The following is a 25,687-nucleotide window of genomic DNA, read 5'->3' as shown; positions in this document are numbered from 1 at the left end:
CAAAAACTTGAGTAAACCATCTTTCCACCCGATTGTGGACCGACGTAGCAGTATAACTTATGGGTGTGCTAAACTGGTTGACTCTAAACTTAAAAAATATTTGGAGAATCAACCACAAATATGCCAGGATTCATGGAGTTTTTTGGAAGCAATGAATGGCTTAAGATTTGATGACTAAATGAATTTTTTAACCATCGATGTCCGTGACCTTTATACTGTTATTCCTCAGAAATTAGGTGTCAAATGGGTTTGCGAGTTTTTGTTTAAGCAAGGTGTTCCAGGTGATGAAATTAACTTAATAGAATATTTACTGGACATTGTGCTCTCTAATAATTATATTTTGTTTAAAGGCAATTTTTATCATCAAAAATTTGGTGTTGCCATGGGTTCCCCCTGTGGGGGGAGCTTTGCGAATACCGTTATGGCATATTGGAAAAATGAGATTCTGTTTAAACTTGACATCTTTAAAGAATTTGTTTGCTGGTACACGTTATTTGGACAATGGTTTTGTTTTATTTAAAGGTGATGAAAGTGAGGCTGCGGAATTTGTCTCTATATTATCTAATCTTACTTCATTTTTGAGTTTTACCTTTGAATTTAATAACATTAAGATATCATTTTTGGATGTATTTCTTATTAAGGATATGGTGAATTTGGGTTATATTGCAAAAATCTACCATAAGCCAACATTTTCTAATAGTTTTCTTCACTTCAGTAGTGCTTATCCCCATTATCAGAAATGTGCTGTTATTAAAGGCCAGCTAGTTAGAGCGGCCCGAATGACCACTTTAGAGGATGATTTTTGGGATGAATGTACTTAAAACAATGTTTATAGCAAGGGGATACCCATCTACCTTCATTGACAACCTTATATCTGAGGTTAGTAATAAACATAATAATGGTTGGTTTAAACCCATTCTTGGTAGAATTGAAGTCATTAATGGTGTAAATACTAATGACTGTGGTATTGGTGGTCCGAATTTGAATTCCTCTAATATGAATACTATATCTAATGAAGGTAACACATCTAATGCCTCATTGTATTTTATTACATCTTTTTGTATTGAGGCTGCGGGGTATTCTATACAAGAAATGGGTGGTGTTGAAAGAGGACACCTTTATTAGAAACAAGATACCATATATGCCTCAACTTGTTTATAAAAGGGGACGGAACCTTAAAAATTTGGTTGAGACTGTATTGCCCCCTTTACAAAAGGATGGAGGCATGTACAAATGTGGTTCTTGTAGAATGTGTAGACATATTAAAGTGACTAATAGTTTTTCCATAGGTAGAAATAAATATAGAGTTAAGGGTAAATATAATTGTAATGCCACTGGTGTGGTATATTTAGCCCAGTGTCAAAATTGCCCCCAGTTCTATATTGGTAAAACTGATAGGCACTTTAGAAAGAGAATATATGAACATTTATATAGCATTAATAGGAAAGATGTAAACAACGCTTTAGCGAAACATATTATTGAATGTCCTGAGCATTCATTTTTGTTTTTTGTTATCGAACAAATACACACTAATATTAGAGGTGGGCCAGTATCTGTGGAGTTAGAACTTAGAGAATTATGGTGGCAAGTATTAACTAACGCTTAGACCTATCCCAGTTTAAATGAATACAGTTCCATTAAATGTATTTTGAAGCTTAAGGCCTTAAATAGATGTTAAATGACCAATTGTGTACTAGTTTTAATATTGTTATATGTTTTAATATACTTGCATATATTTATATGTTAATTAACGTAATTAATTAAGTTTTGTTATAGGTGAAATTAACTTTATATAGAATGAAATATGTTCTTGTGATTACATTGTGATTTAATGGGCAATATCTTTTTAAATGTTTTACAGGATATGATGTCATTGATGTGGAGGGTTATTTAAACTAAGTCAGTTAACAACTGTGTTTGTCTGAGGAAGTTTGTGAATTTTTACATTCGAAAGTGCTTTCAGTAAATTGAATTAGTTCTAGTCCGGTGAATGCCCTTTGCCTGTTTGTTTCTTTAAGTTATTTTGTTTGTTTGTTTTTTGAGAAAAAGTCAGAAAAATGACAGACATTTGAGTTTCAGACTGCATACCCTTCAGAAAATTCATACTAATGCGAAATCTGTTATTATATCAACTTTCTAAGTTTGTAAGAGCAATATTTAAAAATTGTCCCTATTTTGGGCCTTTATCCCCCTATTATTTATGGCTTTGACCAGATTTCTTGCTCTAAGAGGTTAAAAGGTATGATATGATATATATATATATATATATATATATATATATATATATATATATATATATATATATATATATATATATATATATATATATATAATATACACACATACACATGCTTGCATACGTATACGCATATGTCTATAATATAAGAGAGGCAATAGCATTTGAATGAGGCTGCTGCTGGCAGTGGTTCACAACAAACACCCTACCCTGTGTAATCTACAAATAGGTTAACTTCCTAAATCATGAAATTGATACTATCTGACACAAGCACATCAAACAGCACAAGCCTAAAATGGACATCTGGGAAATCCAACTAGTCCTGTCTCTACTCCAATCAATTGTTCCCCATTCTCTCACATTGCTACAGTCTCCAGCAGGGTAACAGGCACAGACTTGGGGAGAGGGCTCTAGTGTACTAACTGCTGTACAGGATGAGTATTTGTAGCTGGAATTCTCCAATACAAAATGCCGAATGATGTACATTGAGACGGGTATCAAAAGTATATAAACACTGTGGTGGTGCTAGTACATTTGGAATGGTGAGCAGAGAAGAGCAAAAAGTCATAATTATCCCAAGGTTCAGTTACTGTGTGTGTGTGTGTGTGTGTGTGTGTGTGTGTGTGTGTGTGTGTGTGTGTGTGTGTGTGTGTGTGTGTGTGTGTGTGTGGTGCTGAACAAGAGTGGAAGAAATCAATCACTGAAGTGTACTGTTTATGTCATGGGCATCTGATCCATACATGATATATTTCTGAGGCCACATCTAGAATGTTCTGCTCACTTTTGGAGGACATGCCTCAAAAATGTCATAAGACTATTGGAAAGCCTTGAGAAACAGCTGCAGACATTGAACTGCTAGGGGATCTGGAATACATGGCAAGCCTTGCAGTACTAAAGGTTTGCATACTGGAAGTGAAACAGTCAAGCAGCAAAGACAAGAAGTGACATTGTCACACACAGCTGTCTCAGAACAAGTTTCAGAGAAGGAAATAAGGAGAAATTATAGGTGTGGTTGTTGCCTTGAGTTGAAAAGAAGGCTTTTGTGACAGTGACACAAAATTAATTAATTAAGCTCAGTGAGTGATGGGACTCAAAGTTCTTGCTCTATGTGATGGTAGGGATAAGTTATTTATGTGTGAGAATAGATTTATGAATGGGTTTGGAGCAGTGGGAGGTGTTAAAGCCAGGACAGGAGGGTGGTATCCATATTAATGTTAATATCAATAGTAAGATATTTTGAATGGATTAATGGCCTGTTTCAGTTTGCATCTTATGTTCATATGCATTTGTGACCATTTGTGTGAATGTCATCTAGAGTTTGATAGCCATTTACAGAGTCACCCCCCAACAGCTGATTTCTCAGCAAATCTAATGGAATTATTTTTAATTCTTTGCCTGAGTCCCTGTATTAGAGACAGTATTTCTCAACATGCCATTCACAGAATCCCGTTATCTGTTCATCTGTCAGAGATGTATAGTAAGAGACTCTCCACGGTAGAGTTTTCCCCTTAAACTAATCTGGGTTTACTGTGAGGTAACAATTGTCCAGTACTGTATTTTGCAATCTAAGTACTTTGAACTTTATTGCCAGTTTGTGTAATTCCTTACTGTGTCAGCACCTTCACTTCTTTATAATACTGTTGCAAATACTGTAGCTTAAAGAAAATAATTTACCAGTATATGTTGACAATAATAGAATGCTCTTAGAAAAGCAAAACCCTGTCTGTGAAAAACAGTGTGTGTGTGTGTGTGTGTGTGTGTGTGTGTGTGTGTGTGTGTGTCTGTGTGTGTGTGTGTGTGTGTGTGTGTGTGTGTGTGTGTGTCTGTGTGTGTCTGTGTGTCTGTGTGTCTGTGTGTGTGTGTGTGTGTCTGTGTGTGTGTGTGTGTGTGTGTGTGTGTGTGTGTGTGTGTGTGTGTGTGTGTGTGTGTGTGTGTGTGTGTGTGTGTGTGTGTGTGTGTGTGTGTGTGTCTGTGTGTGTGTGTGTGTGTGTGTGTGTGTGTGTGCGTGCGTGCGTGCGTGCGTGTATGTGTATGCATGTGTCTGGAAGGTACACCTACAAACTGCTCAAAGATTTTTGTTTCCTTTTCTGTAAATATCAGGGCTGATCTCTGTCCCTGGCTGATTCCTAACAGATCTACTTACCCCCCTTCCAAGTGCTGTCAGACAACACTCCGCTGTAATACCTTTTTGGAAGGGTCCTCACTTCCCAGCAGCGATGACCCTTTTCATTATCTAAGAACTTGCTGTGTGCTGGGGTGGGCAGAAGCACCAAGTTGTGGAAGAGGCCATCATATACTGGTAATGTCCTCCCTTTTGGAGATTCACATTGCAAAATATAAGGGATAATAGTTATCTTGGGAATGCAAGACCAGGCTTCTTAAGATCCTCATGGATCACTAACCTTGCAGTTACCTTTGAACCTTTGGTACCTTTAAGACATCTCTGGTAGCAAGCATGCAGTGGTATTAGTGTGTTTGAATATGCCTCCTGGTGCACTGTACAGGTTCTTCAACTACTATTCTGGTGTGTATGGATGACTGCTGCTATGGTAATCCAGTTTGCATCCTTGGGGACAGAGCTTTTCATCAGCCAGTCTATCTCGTCTCCCATGGTAGAGATTGTTAAATCTGATAACCCACAGTGGAGATACTTATCTATATGTCAACAGGCTTTCTTAGAAAGGCAACAATTTACTGCAGAAGTATGAGATGGGGTAGTTGTGCCTATTTATTCTTCGTTTATACTTGTAGCCACATGCTAATTCACATTATCTCTGTATGACCAGTCTGTATGGCTTGCTGTATTTGGTCCATATAATGAGACTTTTATCTCATAAGATTTCTTATGTTTCTTCATTTTGGTTCACTGTTGATGCAGTGGAAATTTGTCTCTGTCTTAAGGCACTTCTGGTGCTCTGCATGGCTGCTGCCCTCTCTACCGACAATCCATGTAACCGGTGTCTTTTATGTGGTATAAATATGAGATGGCACATTCATTTCCTGAGAGTAAGATTTCATTGACTGCTAAACTGTGTTACACTTTACAACTACTAGCAAAATTACTCCATCTGCAAACCAGAAATACCTGTGTGGAATTAGATCTTGCTCATGTCTAAACTCTGTACTGGCTACGATTTTCATCCATCACACAATTTTCTCTTGGAATTTGACACTTGTCTGATGTGAATTCTGCATTTTTCTTAATTATTGTCAATTACTTTTCAAATACAGCTACTCAGTGTGTTACTATAATCAAGCAAGTACCATTGCATATTCATGTTATGTTTCATTTTATTCTAGGGGAATTAAGAAGTTTTGCTGCTTTGGACCGTGAAGGGATCCCTGTGTACAATTTGGTTACCAGAGCAACAGATAGTGGAGGGCGATACTGCCAGTGTGACATAGTTTTGATTCTGGATGATGTCAATGACAACCCACCAGTGTTTTCATCTAACCATTATGATGTTTCTGTCTATGAGAATACAGCCATTAAAGCTTTGTTAAAAAGAGTACATGCAACTGACCCTGACGTGGGTAAGTAAATGACAATTTTCACTAACAAAGAACTTAACGTGCTTTAATAGTTACTTCGTTAGCTTTAATTGCATATGCTTTTGTCTCTGAAATACTGGATGTACACATTCCCTTTTATGTCCAAGAACACAGGCAGACACTTTGTTGGGAAGCCATCTATTAGTAGTAGCATCACTGCATACATCTGATATTTATTTCTTGGATTATGTCAGTTTTTAGAAAAAAGCCAACACAACTTTTTTCCTTGTACTCTGTTACTATGTATCAAATACCTAACCTTGGAGATTTTCCAGGTGATGTATGAAGATACAGAATATGATGAGAACAAGACAAGTGAGAAAGACAAGGAAGTGAGGAATACACCTGGGAATACAGGCATCAGAAAAAACATTTTGAGATATTATGGACCAAGGCAATACGTAGACATCATAAAAGGTATCTGACATGCAGAAATAAATGCTGAACGCTTTTATTCAGTGTTTACCAAAGACTGGAAAAAATCCAGGTCTGAGCAGAAAAGTGGCTGCAGGTGGAAGGTGCGACTCTCTAATTTGAGTCAGAAGAATGTAGAAACTACAAATTGATGAGAAAGTGGGATAAATAGAAGTAAGCTGAGTATTAATGTAACTCACTCACTGATAGTATCAGTAGTAGTTTTGTGAAATATTACTGTGTATGTAATACACAGATTACCAACTGACCAAACAAACTATACCAAAAATCTGATTAATTGCTGAAAGATTGATTGATATGTTCCCTGCATGTGTGAAGGTGAAACCAATTAACTAGGTTTTGATGAATTCAGAATCCAGGTCATTTACTTCTAAATTAGTTTTATTCCAAGCATACTGGAGTTTGTAAACAAAAATAATGACCTGATGAAGCTGCAATATATCATTTGCAGCCAGTACCAACACTTGAAGTGTACACTCTAGCTTTTCAGATGCATAGAAATTTGAGTTATGTGGTTGTTAGATGGCTTTGTTTTCATGTCACTTCATCTGACAAAACTGTCACCAGTGTTGTGCATTTTGTTAATGCATGTTATGATCGCAGTTTATTAATTGAATCTGCAAAGACTTTTTAGTGACTGGCTAAACCAGGTATCAGTCAATTCACAAACTTTTAACAGTCAAGAGTCAAGCATCTACAAATCAGTAAATATGTTTTTAGTAGCACACAAAACAAAAGAAAGTTTTGTAACTACAGCAGCAAGTGAATCTTGTTAAACAATCAAATATGCCGCTTTGAATAAGTGATAAAAAAGAGGTTGCATACAACCGAATAAGGGTCTATATTAAATCAGCGAATGCTTAAAAAAAGAAAACGGTGATTTATCGACCCTCTTTAAGCGAAAGCTGAAAATTCCACTCAGAACTTTGCCATTTCCTCCACTATGGTGTGATCTCGGAGTTGGTATAGTTAAGTAGGGTGGTGTAGGGGGCACAGCCCCCCACTTTATTTAATGTTTTGATGGTGGGGGTTGTTTTGTTTTGTTTTTTGTGGAACAGCGATTTTTTTCCATTTGGAAAACAAAAATCGCTGCTCTGAGTGTTTGGGATTTTAAGCTTTCACTTAAAGAGGGTCGGTAAATCAGCGTTCACTGATTTAACATAGAACCCAGAATAACAAATGGGGTATGTCTGTATTTCACACTCACTGCTGACTGTTCCTCATAGAATCTCATGTTTTTGAGTGTGTCTTAGCATGTTAAAACTGATCATAAATTGCAAAAGCAGGAAATTATATGGGATGGTGACAAACAAGTTCTTTCTGAAGATGGTTTGCTTTAGGTCACAAAAGTTTTAAAATCAGGACCTCTTCTGTTTAATGTCTCTACATACAACATTAAATAATGCTCGGAATTCAAGTTACATTTCTTTGGAAAGTGCACAGAAATCATTCAGCATAGTGGAGAGTATTATTTTGCTATTTTTTTGGTTATATATGTTTTTGACAGCCCCACAGCAGCTGTACTGTTTGCTTTGCAGAACTGAAGTCAGGAGTGTGCTAGCTAGTCCAGTAAGTTAACGATTCTCGGAAAAGAAAACCAGAGTTAAGGCTTCTCAGAAAGGAAAACATGAGTGGCTGGGGAAGAAGAGGTATTTGTGGCCTTTTGTGTCAGATGATGTCACTTTTGTGGAGGTGGCACCATAGGTGGTCATCACAACACACAGGACAAGCAACAACAATTCCACTGAACCAAAAGTCAAACAAGGAATTCACTATATGCCACATACACACATATATTATAAAAAAAATACAAACAGTCTAATAGCCTAGATAATGGAAAACAAACCCAAAATGCCAGGAATAACTGAGACATTGCTTAAATGTAATACATGCCACTCCACCTTCATCCAAATCAAATATCCTACCTCTCTAAATAACAGACCAGGTAAGCAAAAAGAGTGACATCATGTTGTTAGTATCCAAAAAAAAACTATAATTAAAGTCAGTCTCTGAGAACAATATCAAGGATGAAAATGTTCTTAATCAGTGACAGTGGGAGGTTGGCATAATGGTTAAGGTATTTACCTTGCAGACACAAGGTGCACGGTTTGATTCTCACATAGGGTAATCTGCTAGGCTTAAAGTGGCCCACAAGGCCAATTAGCCTAGTACTAATCTATGAAACTATGAACCAAGCTCACCATAATAACAGTATACATGCTCCATCCTTCAAGCTCTTCACTCCTTCACAGAGCCTTACAAGACATCCTTCAAATTAACAGTAAATGAAACTGAAAACTTATAGCCGACTTTAATATAGACTTATTAGGTCCAAAAAAAACAGCATGTCCAATACATTCATAATCACAGAAACTAAAATATAGCCAACTAGATCATACTTAAAGTAGTACACTATTGAAATAAGTAGTAACTAATATTCCACATAGACTGAGGTGAAAAATCTCAACAGATAAGAGATATTTGCAAATGGTCACTTAAACTATTTATATTCACTGCCCAAAAACTGCCTCCTGTTATAGTCAAGACGAGAAGTATAAGTGAATGAAAAGATGGCCAGATTATAAATTAATTAAACAGCTTAGACTGAGCTAACCGTTATGACTGACAAAACCCAGAAAGGAAAACAACAAAGATTGCCTTTCCCTCATATATCTACTGCATAAGGAAAGTTTGTACATCAAGAAAATGAATTCTCTTTCAAGATTCTGACAGATCAAAATCTTCATTTCAGTAATCATTCCTCACCTAAAAATGGATGTAGAGGGTTAAAGAGGTTTTCTGAAGCAAATTGGACAGCATCTCCACTTTATTACATTCATAAGGATGTTTTAAAAGTTAATAGGAACCCGAGGCACAGCCTGCTGCTTTAAAGAAAGCTGACAAGATATAGGGAAAGCCTTCAAATAGACTAGACCTACGTAATACCCGCAAACTCAATCCTACTACTATTTCACTGTCTAACATTTAGTCAGCACAGAAACAGGTTTACTCATCTAGTGTTTAAGCTGCTAGGGCACCTAATTATTCAGTACACATGTAACCTTCCAAAACCTCAGGTGTTAGCCAGATTCAGTAAAACTTACAGCTTATTGCTGTAAGTAACATTATTAATAGAAAGGAAAAGCTGCTTTCTGTAGTAGACAGGTCAGGCGGTCACACACTGAATGCTATTGATAGTTCTTCAAGGCCTGCCACTGTGATGATTATTTTGAGAAGACCTACATGGTATAGAACTAAACCTAACACTAAAGATGTTAGAAGTAAACTGCTTAATTTCCCTTTCGCTCAAGAATCTTTGGTCATCCATCAGCTAATATTATTGTGACCCCCCCACACAGAAATAAAAAACAAATCTTTTAAAGAAATGCATGCAATCTCCTACTTCTCAGGATAAAAGAAGTAATAGTCCATGTGAGAAACCTTTTATAGTTTCATCAGTAAAGACATTATAAAGGAAGCCATTTTAATAATAATTGAAGTTTCACAGGAAGAGAAATATAAACACAGAAATATTTAAAATTACTTCCACTTCCCTTTTACCTCTATCCCTGTGGTTATAGGTGGCAAATTTCTCTTTTTGCTTGGCAACAGATTACCATAGATATATGGGTTTTACAAACATTTCAGTTCGGTTATATGACAACATTTTTTCAAATACCATGTATATATTCTCAAAAAGTTCATAGATATGTACTAGGATCATAGGAGGTTACTAGGCTATTGGCCCTGAGACCCTTATAAGCCTAGCTAAGAGTTTAGCCCATGTTTAGACAAATCAGCACCCAATGCCCCTGTCCAGCAGGGACATGGGTGGAATCCCAGGGGTATATTTTCTGTTTCCCATCCAGTTATCCAGGTTGCGCTTAAAAAGGGATAAAGAGGTACTCTACTTGATGTGTAGAGCGAGTCTATTCCATAGATGGAAGAGTGTCTAGGACACAAATCTGTCCTGCCAACAAGTCTTGTTGATGTCACAGACCAGGTTGAGGCCACACGTGTGGGTTGGTCGAGTGGAGCTTGACTTGCGGATATGCAGCAGTCCCATCAAGGTGGGGTCCATGATTGCCTTGTATGCTAGGAGGAGTATGTATGAAACTGAGTACAATATCTGTGTATGGTAGATATGTGTATGATATCTGTGTATGGTAGATGTTTGAGGCCCTGGATTCTCCTGGTGAGGAACCACTGTGGTCTCTCCAGCTGTTGCATGGGCTTTGCAAGGTACATGCTGAAAAGGGCATTGTACTCAATAAAGGGCCTTATAAGGGAAGAATACAGGGATGTTATGACCTCCTTGTCCCTGGATGAGATACCCTTATTTATGAGGTGGGCCATGTAGAAGGCTTTCCGTACAATGGAAGCAACATGGTGGTCAAAAGTCAGGTTGCTATCACCTGGGTGCCCAAATCCCTCACGACTGATTGAGTGCTTAGGACATTGTCATAAATATGATAAATTGTGGGGATGTCACTCTCCCCAAAGGGGATGCATTTTTTGATATTCAGTTTGAGGCCATGTTTCTGGCACCAGTCATTTGTCTGAGTGAGACCTTCTTGGAGGACGTCTGTAAACTTGGTCAGCCGTAGTCCACTGGTTTTGGCCTGCACCTCAGAAAAGTATATCCCAAATAACAGAGGCCCCAAGACCGAACTCTGGGATACGCCGCTTGTTACAGGTCTACTGCATGAGGTGGCTTCCCCTATTTTGAATATGTGGGTTCTGTCAATGAGCCAGTTTACTACCCATCTGGTAACATATGGATTGATGCCTAGTGGAGAGAGTTTATCTATTATGCCCAAGTGGGGAATAGTGTCAAAGACTTTGTCCAGGTCAAGGTAGGCGGTGTGCACTGGCTTCCCCTCATCCATGGCTTTGGTGACTGTCTCAAAGAAGTCAACCAAATTTATCAAAGACAAACTGTGTGGGATCAAGTGTTTGGAGGTTACCAATGTCCTTGTTAATGAGGTCCATGATAATCCATTCAATGGCCTTGCAGATCAGGCTAGTTAGGCTGATGGGTCTATAATTTCCCAGTTCAGTGTACACTCCAACTTTGTGTAAAGGGATGACAGTGGCCGTCCTCCACTCAGCTGGGATGAAGCCAGTACTTAGACTTTGGTTGAATAGGGTGCCTTATGGTGCTGAAAGTTCCTGCTTGAGTTCATGTAGGATGCAGCCTGGGATGTTATCAGGTCCCATGGAGGCTGTATTTTTTGCCTTTGAGAGAGCAGTGATGAAATGTTGCCTAGATATAAGTGGAAGGGAAGCAGGTACTGGGGATGTCCTGATTTACTGATGGGGGGACAGAGGGGTAAGGTTTTCACTGAATCTGTCAGCCAGCAAGTTTGCTGTATCTACTGTATTTGTATATGTGGTGTCCTTAAGCACCAGTTCTGAACAGATCTGGGTGCTTCCTTTGAGATTGCGGACATATGTGAAGAAGGCCTTATGACTGTCTTTAGTAGATGTGGCATATTTGGACTCGAAGTTTGGTTTGGAAGATTTCACTAGTGCTCTTATTTGCCTGTTCAGGCTAAGAAGACATTGCTTCCAATTGGGCACCTGCTCCTTCTTGGTCTTGGACAGCAATGTTTTTCTTTTGTTATAGAGCTTTTTTATTGCAGATGTCCACCAGGCAGGTTTACTCTTCCTTGCAGAGGATGATTTAGTCCTGTCGAGTATTCCTGATTCCATGCGTCTATATAAATGCTCATATAGTGCTTTGGTGTAGTTTTGGATATTGGTGCTAGTTCCTACAGAGGGGGAGGGGGCTGTGAAGCTGTTTATACCATCCCTAAGGAGGCTGTAATCAGCTTTGGAGATGTTTTTATGTGTGATCCTAGCTAGAGCAGGGTTGGGGGAGATGGTGACTTCGAAAGTGACCACTTTGTGGTTGGATCTTACCTGAGAAGATGATACTATAGGGAAGCTGCAGTGGTTACTCATGTTGGTTAATACCAAGTCCAAGATATTATCACCCCTTGTGGGGGTATCGACTAGCTGTTCCAAAGCATTTGGATTAACAAAATCAAGGGATCTCTGGGCATTTGTATTCTGGCATGAGTAGTTCTTTCAGTCTATATTTGGGAAGTTAAAGTCACCCAGGATCAGGGTAAAGAGTTGAATCTTGATAGATTTGAACAGGTCCAAATAGGCAGATTGGGCATCTTGAGTCAGATTTGGGGGCCAGTAGCTATCTATGGTTTGAATAGGGGTCTTTGTCAATGGTTAACTGCACCTTGAGTGTCCAGCCTGGAAGTGTATATGTCTTTAATGTATATTGAAACTCCACCTCCTTTGGCTTTACTGCCCACAGTTTGGGATCTGAATGTATAATAGGATGAGTAGCCATGTAAGGCAGTGGTGCTGTCTACAGCTTTGAACCAGGTTTCTTTGACTGCACATATGTCAGTATTTTCCAGGGTTAGGAATGCTTGCAATGAGTGCAGTTTCATGTTTAGACTCCTAGCATTTATCAGCATGACCTTTAATTTGTGTTTTGTTGAAATTTTTATGTTGGTAGTTTTGCCTCATCACCTTTCCTAAAAAGGAACTATAAGGGAGGCAAGAAGCCTGAAGCCCAGGTGAGACAGATGCAGGCCATCTCTGGCAAAGCATCGTGGTCTGTCGATCATATCTTCCCAGGCTGTCAGGTACAGGATCCCCCTAGAATGACACCAGAAACTAAGCCAATTGTTAAAGTCAATCATTCTCTGTATTGAGGCATCATTTTGGGTGATGGCAGAATGCTGCTTAAGGCTAGGGACATACCTGCCTGAGACACATAATCAGCAAGCTCAATTATGTCTCTCTTCATAGGTTCATAGGTTCATACTAGGCTATCTGCCCTAGGGCATTTATAAGCCTAGCCAGAGTGTGTTTGGCTTTCGCCACCTATTTTAAATTGATTTTGCTATGCCCTTTTTCGAGGTTAGTATACTGTGCCTCTGTCTAACAGTGACACAGAAGTGATACCCGGGGTAAACCTATGATCTCCCATCCACTCATCAAGATTCCTCTTGAAGAGAGTCAATGAGGGACTCTGCCTAACCTGGACTGGGATTTTATTGTAGAGTGAAGGGAGCCTCTGGGTTATGAATCTGTCCCTCCAGCATGTCCTATTTATTTCAGTGCTGAGGTTCAAGTCTCTCGAGCACGTAGCTCGATGGGATTTGGATTTTCTGAGGTGCAGCATGTCCATTAATTCCAGGTTGGACATGGCTTTATACGTCAGGCACAGATCGCCTCTGAGCAGGCGGTATGCCACTGAGTAGAGCTGGAGTTTCTTTAACCGGGCAGCATATGGCATCTGTTTTGAGCCCTTTGATCCTCTTGGTGAGGTACTTTTGGGGTCTTTCCAGTTGCTGCAGGTGTCTGGTAAGGTACATCCCAAAAGGTGCATTGTACTCAATTATGGGCCTGATGAGGGATGAGTAAAGAGGCACGATGACCTCCCCTGATCTAGATGTGAATCCCTTCATGATTAGGTGGGCTATATAAAATGTTTTTCTAACCACTTTGGCCATGTGGTTGTCAAATGAGAGATTGCTATCAACTTGGGTCCCCAGGTCCCTAAATATTTCTTCTGTACTTAATGGATAACCACCTATGTGGTAATTTGTGGGCACTTTGTTTTTGCCAAAGGGGATGACTATACACTTTTTGGCATTTAGCTTGAGGCCATGGCTCTGGCACCAGTTGTCTGTTTCTATGAGGCCCTTTTGGAGGATGCTTGTGTCGGCTGGAGAGTCGATTATGGCACCCAGTTTGCAGTCATCTGTGAACTTGGTCAGCCACAGTCCTTCCGTGTTGGCCTGTACCTCCGAGAAATATATACCGAACAAGAGAGGTCCCAGGACTGAGCCTTGTGGGACGCCACTTGTAACTGGTTTGGAGTCTGACATGGCTCCAGCAATTTTAACCATGTGGGTTCTGTCCTTGAGCCAGTTTGCAACCCATCTAATAACATAGGGGTTTATATTTAAGCTGGTGAGCTTATCTATAATGCCCGAGTGGGGTATTGTATTGAAGGCTTTTGCGAGGTCCAGGTAGGCTGTGTGGACCACCTTCCCCTCGTCAATGGCCTTGGTGACTGTTTCAAAGAAATCAACCAGGTTTAAGAGGTAGGATCTGCCCTTAACAAAGCCGAACTGGGTAGGATCCAGTGTCTGTAGGTCCCCAATATCTTTATTTATGAGGTCCATGATGATCCTTTCCATAGCTTTGCAGACCAAGCTAGTCAGGCTTATGGGGCGATAGTTTCCAGGATCCGTTGAGGCACCACCTTTGTGGAGAGGGACCACTGTTGCTGTATGCAACTCTTTGGGTACATATCCTGTAGTACGTCTGAGATTGAACAGTAGTTTTATGTTTGGGTTTAGCTCTTCTTGGAGTTCATGTAGGATGCAGCCCAGGATACCGTCTGGTCCCATTGATGCTGTGTTTTTTGCTTTGGAGAGGGCAGCTCTTACCTGAGCATCTGAGATGTCAGGGGGGCAGCACTCTGCTGGGATAGATATTTGCCCTTTTGGTGGGGAGGGGGGGAGAAGTTTGCGCTGAACGTGTCAGCTACGATGTTGGCAATGTCTGTGGGTTCGGTCTATTTTTTGTCATTTTGGACTAATTCTGAGCATATCTGGGAATTCCCACCCAGGTTCCTAACATAACTAAAGAAAGCCTTGTGATTATCCTTAGTGTTCTGTGCAATTTTTCTCTCGAAGCTGGCCTTAGACGATTTTATGAGTGCCCGTAGTTTTTTGCTAATACTGATCAGAGATGCCTTCCCTTTTTGGGATTTTGCTCTATCATGTAGTAGCTTCCTCCTTCTATTGTATAGTTTGTTTATGGCTAGGGTCCACCAGACAGGACGTCTGCCTTTGGAGGATTGGGTCTTGGTTTTATTTGGGATTGCATGATCCATGCATTCCTGAAGGTGTTCATAGAATGCATTTATAAAGGATTCTGCGATCTGGGCCGTATTTTCCACAGGCCCGGGGGCTTTGAAGGATTCCACCTCGGTTTTGAGAAGTGTGAAATTTGCTTTAGAGAAGTTTTTCACTGTGGTTTTCAGGGCAGGGGGTGGAGTCGGGATGTGAATATCCAGTAAGATTAGTTTATGGTCTGATCTTACCAGTGAGGGATACACTTCTGGTCTGGAGCATAGAGTCCCCATGTCGGTGATGAGCAGGTCCAGTATGTTTTCCCCTCTTGTGGGAGTGGTAACAAGTTCTTCCATAGCATTTGAGTTTATAAATTCTAGGAACCTTTGGGCTAGGATGTTGGAGCTAGAGTAATGCTCCCAGTCTATGTTTGGGTAGTTGAAGTCGACCAATATAATGGTGTTTAGAGAGACCTTCATATTTTCCAGTGTTCTCAGGAAGGCCGAGTGGGGTTCCTGGGTTTGGGAGGGTGGGTCTGTTGCAGGCTATAAACTGGAAGGCAGTTTTACCCACTGTTAGTTGCACATGGATAGTCTCTGATGCTTCATGCTGTGCCACCAACCTGAAGGTGTGGGTATCTTTGACGAATATTGATAATCCCCCTCCTTTCGTGGTTTGGTCCAAGTTTTGGGGCTGAAAAGCATGGTATGAGGTATAACCTGGTAGTGCTGGGGTGCTCTCGGGAGCCTTGAACCAGGTTTCTGTTACTGCACAGATATCGATGTTCTCCATGCTAAGGAGAGTTTTGAGTGCGTGCATCTTGAGGTTTATACTTCTGGCGTTGAGTAGCATTACTCTTAGTTTCTTATCCCTTGTGATACCTATGGAGGTGGGTTTGTCTTCTGAGCCTTGCCTAAAAAAGGCACTATGGGGGTAGCAAGAGCCTTTGCCAATATCCGAAAGCCCAGGGGTGACAGGTGCAAGCCGTCCCTAGCGAAGCATCGTGGCTTGTCGAGCATGTCATCCCAGGAAGACAGGCATTGGATCCCCTTTGAATGACACCAATACTTAAGCCAATTGTTGAAATTGATCATCTTGTCTTCATATTGTGGCATCATTCTTGGTGAGGGTAAGATACTACTCAAGGTCAGGGTCATACCAGCCTGGGCTACATGCTCAGAGAGCTCCTCTATGTCTCTTTTCATGTAGTCCAGGGAGGTACATCTCAGCTCATTCACACCAACATGGACAATGACTGAGTCATATTTGTACTTGCCTTGGAGTGACCTGAGTGCTTGTGTTATGTGGCGGATCCTATCGCCCGACAGGCAGCTCACTGTGACCTTCTCCTTGTTCAGCTTGGTGAGCGGGACATCAGTGTGCCTGACGATAGAGTCACCTATTACAAGTGTATCAGGTGTGTTGTTTAGCCTTAAGGGCTGTGACTGTTCGGCACACTGGCTTTGTGAGCTATGTGTTGCACGTGTTTTGTTTTGGGGTAGCGGTTGCTTGGGTGTCTGCTTTGGAGGTCTCTGCTGCTTAGGCAGATTTTTATTTAGAGCCTCCAAGTATGTTTTTGTGTGTGTTTGGTTTGCTGTCGTGGTAGGTCTATGTGAGACTGGAATTGTAGTGAGTGTGGTTTCCTTCTCCTCATGACTGGTTTCGCCAGTAGTGAGTTGAGAGAGCTTAGCCTCCAGTATGGCTATATGGTTGCATCTCTCACATGTGTTGGAATTTATTGGGAGGAGGAGAGGGTTGTCTGTGTACATGAGGCAGTTGTAACATTGCCTCAAGATTCCCAGATTCACCAGCTGGACCGGAGAGGAGATTGGCAACTGACCTTTGGACATGCTAGAATAGTATTGGGAATTCCTTTATAATTGAAAAAAAGGGCCAATGGGGAACAAGGTACTCAAGGGGAGTTTGTGAGGGTGTAGTGCCTTTAATTTTTTAGTGCTGACTTATATAATTGCTTTAGTGAGCAAGTGCCAGGTATCTTAAATGCAATGTGTTACAGGTAACTTAAATGCAAAAATGACAAACAGTAACTTTCTTTCAAATGAAACAAGGAAATAAGTACAGTAAGCAATGCAGATATCACTAGGGATCCACAGAAGCGCTGAAAAGCCACGTTTTAGGTGGAATTAGCATTTCAGGGAAATAACAAGCAAACAAACAACAAGCATACAAACAAAGCTAGATTCAGCAGGCCTGGATCTAGTCTATGCTACAGCAAACAAGGTGTACCAATTTCAGTAAGAAACACTTCAAATATGCAGGCACTATAAGCCTTTAACCAGAAATTCCCAGCTCAGAAGGGCAGAGTTCAGCCTCTCCTCCCACAAGAGTGCAGACCACGAACCTTCTTAATGTAAAATAACTGGCCTGAAGCCCCCTACTCATGTAGTCCAGGGAGGTACATCTCAAGTCATTCACACTAAAATGGACTATGATAGAGTCATAACAGTACCTGTTGTTGAGAGACTTGAGTGCGTGTGTGATATGGTGGATTCTGGCACCTGACAGATAACTAACCGTGACTTTCTCCTTATCCAGCCTGATGAGAGGCACATCTGTGCGTCTCACAATGGAATCTCCTATGACTAATATATTGGGTTTCTGGTAAAGCCTTACTGGTTCTGAGGCACAGGTGTGTGGATTATGCATGGTATGTGGTGTGGAGAGCTGTGGAGATCCCATGTGTTTTTACCTCAGAGGTCTCCTATGTTTGAGTATGTTTATGTGGAGAACCTCCGCATATGTAGGTGTGGGTGGTGGTTGAGGTGTAGTGATTGTGTTGACAACCTTTTAAGTGCCAGATATACTGGCTTGAGGGGCGGGGGGAGCTTGGACTCTAGGTTCCTAATGTAATTGCATCTCTCACAAATTGTGTTCTAGGTTTTAGTAGTAGATGGTTATCCGTGTACATGAGGCAGTTGCTACACTGTCTCAGGGTGCCCATATCAGCCAGACTGGCAGGAGAAACTGTAGGAAATTGTCCATCCATATTTGACAGAATCTGAGGGAGAAAGGCCAGGGAGAGCTAAGGGGTGGGCCTAAAGCCTAAGTGCTTAAACCAAAACTAAGAACTTAGAATAACACTTAACAATTTAGGCAGGCTATAAACAAGCAGTAATAAATGCAACAGAAAAGATGCAGTTGAACACTAGAGAACAGGCAGCAAGTAGCAGGAAAAAGCAAAGCAAGATGAAGTAACAGAGTAGCAGGAAGAAACACAAATTAGAAAAATATAAGCAGCTGAATAAAGTGTCTTTTTACTTTATTAAAAAAAGGGGGGAGAGAGCAGGAACAGAAGATAATTCAAGGTTAAGGGACTAAGGGGTTTGGCCTTCCCAAATGATCTCTGTATTAGTTAGAATGAGCTAAAATGATGGTACAAGGAGGAGTGTCCCAGATCAAATTTACAGCAGGGGCGGGCAACTACAAAAGCCACCAACTTTAAGAACATAACAACAATGGGGTGAGAGGGTGGGAGGAAAAAAAGTTTCAGCATAGATCAAAAAACAATGCCAGCAAATATGTAAATAATTCAGTCAAGCAAAAATAAAGACAGTGCAGAACTCTGAACAGTTAACATGCCAAAAAGGTTAACTGCCCTTGTGGACCATCTTTAAGTGAGAATCAAACCCTGCACCTTGTGTCTGTAAGGTAAATACCTTAACCATTATGCCAGCCTCCCACTAGTATAATGGTTCTTCCAAGTAATAATTTTTTTAAAGAAGGTAATACAAAGAGTGCTCTTAGATCAAAGAGGTATACTCTTTAGTTTTAGACTGACCTTTCTACCAAAAAAAGACAAGACTGCTAGACGATTTCTTGATCTTTCAAACCTGAAAATGTTGTTAAATACAAAATCTTTCTTTTCCTTTCATAGGCATCTTCCATGTCCCAGATTGCACTATCTTCATGTTCCAATGAAATCAAAGAAGGAATACCCTCATGTTCTGAGTAGCACAACACCATTTTCTGTTTTTCATCTCTGTATCTGGATATCCATAATTCCGAGAGTATTTACGAAATGTTTAGCTCCAGTGTTTCACACTTAAGCATTATCATCTTCCCTTATCTTGGTGAATGATAGCTGCAAAAACAAAAGCACTGTTGATTTATCATAAAAGTAACATTTCCTTTTTCAGACTCTGGGGATAGCATTATATCTTCTCTTACAACTTTGATATAAAAAAAACTTTTCTAGGGGAGTCAGAGACTTAGTTCTGATGAAGGTTTTCACCACAAAAGTTCATCAAAAGCAAGTAGAGATTAGAACAATACTGACAGTCTCCTTCTGTCAACAAGAGACAACAACAATGCAGTTTCCAGGACCCATGAGTTGCATGCTTTCTTGCATTGTTTTAGCACCTAACACAAAATTTCCAATGAGAAAAATTTGGAAGCACCCCAAAAATGCATGGAGACAAGTTAAGGATCCGCTGAATTAATTCATACAGTGAACTGACAGTGTAAACTTGTTCATAAGACTTAATTTTCTCCCTTCGTCAGAGATTCAGTGTTATTCCTGGAGAATGTCAATGACTGTCAGCATAGGGTAAATGGTGTCTGCAGGAGAAAGCTCTTCATCTCACTTTTAAACAACTCAAAACTGTTAACAGGGCGGTGATATTTTTATGTAGATAATTTCTAGCAAGGGCATTTACAGATCAAGCCAAACAGTAAACATAAACAAGGAAGGCCCAGATTTTTCTAACTGTGAGGAAATTAATCAAAAACTGAGAGCTTATGTAAAGTTCAGTCTGTGTCTTCAAACACTGCATGTCCCAGGTTTATAACGTCAGTGAGCAGGGATTTGACATTGGTTTATGAGTGAAAACTGGATAGTTTCTTCTCCAAATGGACTCAGAGCTTCATGTAAACATCCTCCTTTCCTCTGTGTTTGAAACATGCTCCTTGATCAAGACATTTTCCATTAATGAGTCTGGCAAATTATACAGGATGACCATTAATTTTAAACAGTTCTTAATAAGCACGACAGGAGGGTAAGGTTTTGCATCCTAGTCTAAAAACTGATAGTCTGTTAGCATGGTGGATGTAATTTTGATTCCTGACAGAAGTGCTTTTTTTCTAACATGTTACATATTTTAAGGAAGGCAAAGATACTTAAGAACAGAGAATTATACATTCAAAATACTTAACAGTGAATCTTACATTTAAAAGTAGATAAGATGTATTTCATCAGCTATGTCACAAGATCTGGATGCTTTACATTGTCTGATTGCAACTTTACTGGACTATTTATTTGATTACAACTTAGCTTATTTATCCGTTAAAGTCCATGTGTCTGCAGTATCTTATTGAATATTGTTTTTTCCTCTAGTTGTTGCACATTCATCTGTAAAAGTCATCCTTAAAGCAGTTCTACATCTAAGGCTTCCAGAGAGTCCTATTTTTTGTCCACCTCATATAATCTGAACTTTATGATGGTGAAGCTGACCTTACTGGCAAGCATTTGAAACATTCTGGGCACACTTCAGGGAGTCCCATAATTATGGAAACTGAATGGGTGAAAAAATGGACTTAAGTATACTAAATCCATTTCTTGAAATATTCCCTTTCCTCTGTGATACAGCAATCTCGGAGTTAGCATATCTATGTTTGGGGGCGGGGGAGTGGGTGTATGGTGCTTGCCCCCCTGATTTGTGCTTCATTTATTTTATTGCTGTATACATCTGCTTGTAGTTGCATTCCAGTGCCTTTTTGTTTAACTTGCTACTGTTTTTTTTCTCCTGTTTTTTGAGCATGCCCCACCCCCACTGAGGCATTAAGCTAAACGTTTCTGAAGTTCTGAGCACAGGACTTGAGGTCCAGTATTATTTTTATTTGACTGTATACCTCTCTAGCAAGTCTGCTGTATGTAGCACAGAGCTACATCCACATATGGTCTTTTGTCCAAGACTCTGAGAGGTGGGAGATACAAAATTCTTATCAAAAGAGAAGAAAAAAATGTTTTAGTTAATTTCTGCTTAAATATTTTAAGTTTCACTTATAGTAGCCTGCGTGATGATACTTTTTTGTACTTCTCTGCTTTTTGTCCATTTATCTGTTTGTATTTTTTAGTTTGTTTTGGGGCTTTACTCTTGTAGCTTAATTTAAAGGTCTGTGAAAAGATTTTAGCATTGTTTATGCATTACACTGCTCTTCTAGTTCCCTAAGCAGAGTTAAATGCAAATGGTAGCTTTTTTATATTCTGAACCCAGTCTAGGGGCACAGTCCTGTACCTTCAGGACTGTGATCTACTGCCAGACTTAAGCCTCATTTAGTCAGTTATTACAGTATTACTAGTTCATTTCTGCATAGTCTAGTGACTTAGTCTATGGTAGGATTGCAGTAGTGGTAGTAGTATGAATTCTGCTGCAGGAATTTTGCTTCAGTGCTTTTTATAGTGTATATACCTGCTTGAAGATGCATTCCAGTGCCTTTCCATTTATCTTGCTACTGTTTTTTCCTCTGTACTTCGAGTCTGCTCCACCCCCAGTGAGGCATTAAGCTAAAATTTTCTGATATTCTTACCACAGGACTTAAGCTCCAGTGTTGGCTTTAATTGATTGAATCTCTCTCTAGTAAGTCTGCTATGTTTAGCACAGAGCTATATCCACCCAGAATCTTTTGTTCAAGACTGAGAGGTGTAAGATACAAGATTTTCATCAAAAGCTTTTTTATTTAAATTCTGCTTAAATATTTAAGTTGTACTTAGTGACCTACGTGGTGACATTTTTTTGTACTTGTCTATTTTTTTTTCATTTATCCTTTTGCACTTTTTAGTATATTATGGGACCTTAGTCATGTAGCTTCATATGCAGTTGTGTAAAGATTATGTATTACTGCAAGATTTTAACATTGTTTATGCATTATACTGAACTTCTATTTCCATTAGCTGAATTACATGTAAAAGTTATTTTATTTTTGAACCCAGTCTTAGGCTGCAGTCTTGTAGCTTCTTACACAGTTGTGGCAGGACTATGATCTACTGCCAGATCTGAGCTTCATTTAGTCAGTTATTACAGCATTACTGGTACATCTCTATAGTTCTGGTGCCTTAGTCTATGACAGGATTGCAGTAGTTGCAGTATTGTGAATTATGATCCAGAATTTGTGCTTCAGTACTTTTTTATAGCTGTATATACTTGCTTAAAGTTGCATTCTAGTAATTTAGTACATTCATCTGTTGTGGGATTACAGTAGTTACAGTATCGACAAATAATGTTTCCCTGACTGCAACCTACAATACAAAATCACTGGCAAACATTGTAGCCTGGGTTCCAAGGAAAATGTGAATTGTCATCAGTGGTTATGAACACGTATGGTCTAGACATTATATATAGTAGTACACTTTTGTACAATTAGTAGATAGGCTGCATACAGCTTTAAATATGTGAAGTCTTTGATTAAACCCAATGGTGCTAAAAGAGATATTTAATCAATTAAGGTTCAGTGCTGCACATTCTGATGAAGTCCACAGTTAAAGTGGATGAAAGCGCTTAACCTGCAGCACTATTATAAATTATTTTATTTAAATTTTATTTTTGTATGTTTTTAAAGTATATATAAATAAATTCTGTCTTTTTACGGATTGCCCGAATTATTTTCCTTGGAACCCAGGCTACAACGTTTGCCAGTGATTTTGTATTCCAGGTAGTAGTTACAGTATTGTGAATTCTGCTCCAGTACTTTTTATAGCTGTATATACCTGCCTGAAGTTATATTCCAGTGACTTTCTGTTTACCTTGCTACTAGTATTGCCATGTTCTTTGGATCTGCACCCCCCCCCCCCACTGAGGTATTATGCTAAACGTTTCTGAAATTCTAACAAGTTTAAAGGAGAAGAGTGACGTTCAGTATTCAGTCTTCTCCTGCGATTAGTGTGTGTGTCATTACTGGGCTTTATGAATGCCAACATTTCAAAAGGCAGTTGACTTTACCTCCTTTTGAGACTGCAGATTTAAAACATCTTCCTTGGAAGCAAAATTTCAGAGTTACAAGCCGTCATGTAAAAATCACGTTATATGACTTTCCACAGTGAAAAGTTTAACTTAAGACTAACCCTTCTTTGATGACAAAAGTCATGTCAGCATTGCCTCTTCATCAGTCTGTTCAGCTGTTATTCTTGTATGTGAACTACCAAAATGATAGAGAATATCACTCACGTGTGCTAGAAGTGCACATACAGTGTCGATGATATACTCGAAGAATGAAATAAATGAGAAAGAATGACTCGACTGTTTCATTCAAGAAAATGTGCCTACCAGTTAAGAAGCATGACAACCTTTACAAGGCTCTGGAAGACTACCTTCTACTATGTCAGCAGCAATATCAGCAGTATATTGTCCAAATGATTTTGTACAAGTTGTTTAGAAGCTGCCTTGTGGTCTACATGTCACACCTTCCCAAAACATTTTATGTTGGATACACAGGCTAAGGGTAGAACAGGTTTTAACATGGCCATACTATGTAGTGTCCATTTCACTTGGGTATGATAGCCCTGCTTGGGAAGCTACTCAAGTATATCAACTTGCTGATGTTCATCGTGTTTCACTGTTGCAGTCATTACTCTTGGGTTATCCTGCTGGCAGGCTACCCGCAGTCGGCCAGAATTCCAAAGTCTAGGTCCGGCGTCGGTTGCTGTCGCCTCTTCCCTGACGTCAGTGCACCAGGGTATAAAAGATGCAGCCGACGTCATTTTCTTCAGTCTTTCTTGCCACACGGTGCCCGAAGCAAAAGCAGTTTGCAAGTGCCGGTCGGCCGACTCCTGAGATTTTCAAATCCGAATTTCAGATCCGAAGTCTTCATTAAAGCTAAGTACCCCGTTGGGGAAACTTTTTTCTTGCTCCAGACCGATGTCAGAAAAAGTTAACAATTGTATTTCTTGTGGGAAGCAAATATCTCATAAGGATTTTCACTCTTACTGTATTCCTTGCCTAGGCCCTGATCACAGTGTTGCTAGTTGTCGGTTTTGTGCTAGATTTAACCAACGCACTATCAAGCGTCGGTTTGATTTTGCATTTCATTACTTTGGCCGAAGATTTAATTATATAATGCTGTCGGATCAGCCGACAACCGCACTTTACAAAAAACGCAAGGACAAGCAAAAGGATAGGCATCCGAGGTCCAAAACTGACGACGAAGCCTCTTCTAGGCCAGTCACCGGTTCGCCGGTTCTCAGTGAGGCACTTTTGCAGCCCCTGGTGCCTGCCACCTCAGAGTCACAGGCCGCTTCGACTCCCACATGGAGCCAACTGGGCCTCTGGATACTCAAGGTATTGGACACTCGGAAATCATTCCATCAGATGGGTCTGGAGCCGCTGAGCAGGCATCGGCTTCTGAGGGTGTCTTCAGACCTGCACAATTATATATTAAGCCATCTTCAGCTTCAAAGACAAAGACCAAAGCAGCATTAAAGACAAAGAAACAAGTACAGCATTCTCCTACTCAGACTACCATGCCTAAAAAACAGATGCTCAAAATGGCCGAAGACCTAATTACTTTGATCAGGGGTTCCCATCCCCCTCCTGTTAAAAGGCCTAGGCAAGAGAAAGAGTATGATTCTTCTGATCAGGTTTCTATTTTCTCTAATTCCTCTTCTGAACAAGATTACTCCATGCTTCCCTATGAGGATTCAGATGCTGAAGAATCCATTCCTTCAGCCTCTCCTCCTGAGGATTATTCTTTTGGGGAAACCCTGCATACCATGAGGGAACATTTCCACTGGGAGAGCCAAGATTATTCTGAATCTAAGAAAAGGCTCAGAGACTTTCTGCTACTTCCTCAGCACAGACCCCTTGCTATTCCACCTGTTCTAGACATTGTAGATGATGTATTTTCAGAGTCCGGCCTGTCCACAGACTCTCTACCCCCTGCACCTGCTAAGCCAGACAGATACTACAGGGTCCCGGATTCTCATAAATTCCTGTATAAAAACCCCACTGCTGACCCAAAAACTATATCTCAGGGTCCCAAGGGGGTTAAAGCTTCCACTGCAAAAAACCCTGTCCCCTCTGATAGGGATTCCAGGGCTCTATATACAGATGGGGGATAAAAGTCTACACTTCTGCTACCCTGGCTGTAAGGGCCTTAAATTGTCAGTTTCATATGCTTAAATATCAGCAATATTTAATGTCACTGCTTAAACAGAAAATGTTGACAAATACTGAATGTCCAGAGAACAAGGAATTGCAGGATTTATTGCATGCAGCTGAACAAGTGGGAAAGCATACTTTGCAATGTGGTTATGATTCACTGGAGGCCTCTTGCAGGGCCGCTGTAACAGGTTCTGTTATTAGAAGGCATGCTTGGTTAAAGGAACAAAATCTGCCTGATCATGTTAAAGCAAAATTATTAGATGCACCATTACAGCATGATACTTTGTTTGGTACTAAAGCAGAAGAGGTGTTGAAAAAAATGGAGGATAAAGCAAAATCCATGCAGACAGTCAAGGATTTCTTACAGGTACAGCCACCCAGATTTAGCAGAAACTGGCCTTCTAAAAATTGGTCCTTTCCAGTGTCAGACAGACCACAAAGAGGCAGATACA

The 25,687-nt window shown here is 40.0% G+C and overlaps 1 protein-coding gene across 3 annotated transcripts in view; it reads left to right on the top strand.

Annotated features, from left to right (window-relative positions):
• Positions 1–25,687, top strand: part of FAT3 (FAT atypical cadherin 3) — a 2,670,157-nt gene that overhangs the window by 1,830,444 nt on the left and 814,026 nt on the right. For all 3 annotated transcript variants that reach the window (XM_044072199.1, XM_044072198.1, XM_044072200.1), the window contains exon 13: positions 5,537–5,770. In XM_044072199.1, coding sequence (XP_043928134.1) covers positions 5,537–5,770 — 234 coding nt within the window. The remainder of the gene's footprint in view (positions 1–5,536; positions 5,771–25,687) is intronic.

The sequence above is a fragment of the Protopterus annectens genome, chromosome 5.part0 (genome assembly GCF_019279795.1).
Source record: "Protopterus annectens isolate FY-2018-M chromosome 5.part0, PAN1.0, whole genome shotgun sequence".
NCBI lineage: Eukaryota > Metazoa > Chordata > Ceratodontiformes > Protopteridae > Protopterus > Protopterus annectens.
The sequence above is the reverse complement of the archived record's forward strand: the minus strand, read 5'-3'. Positions and strand labels throughout refer to the sequence as shown.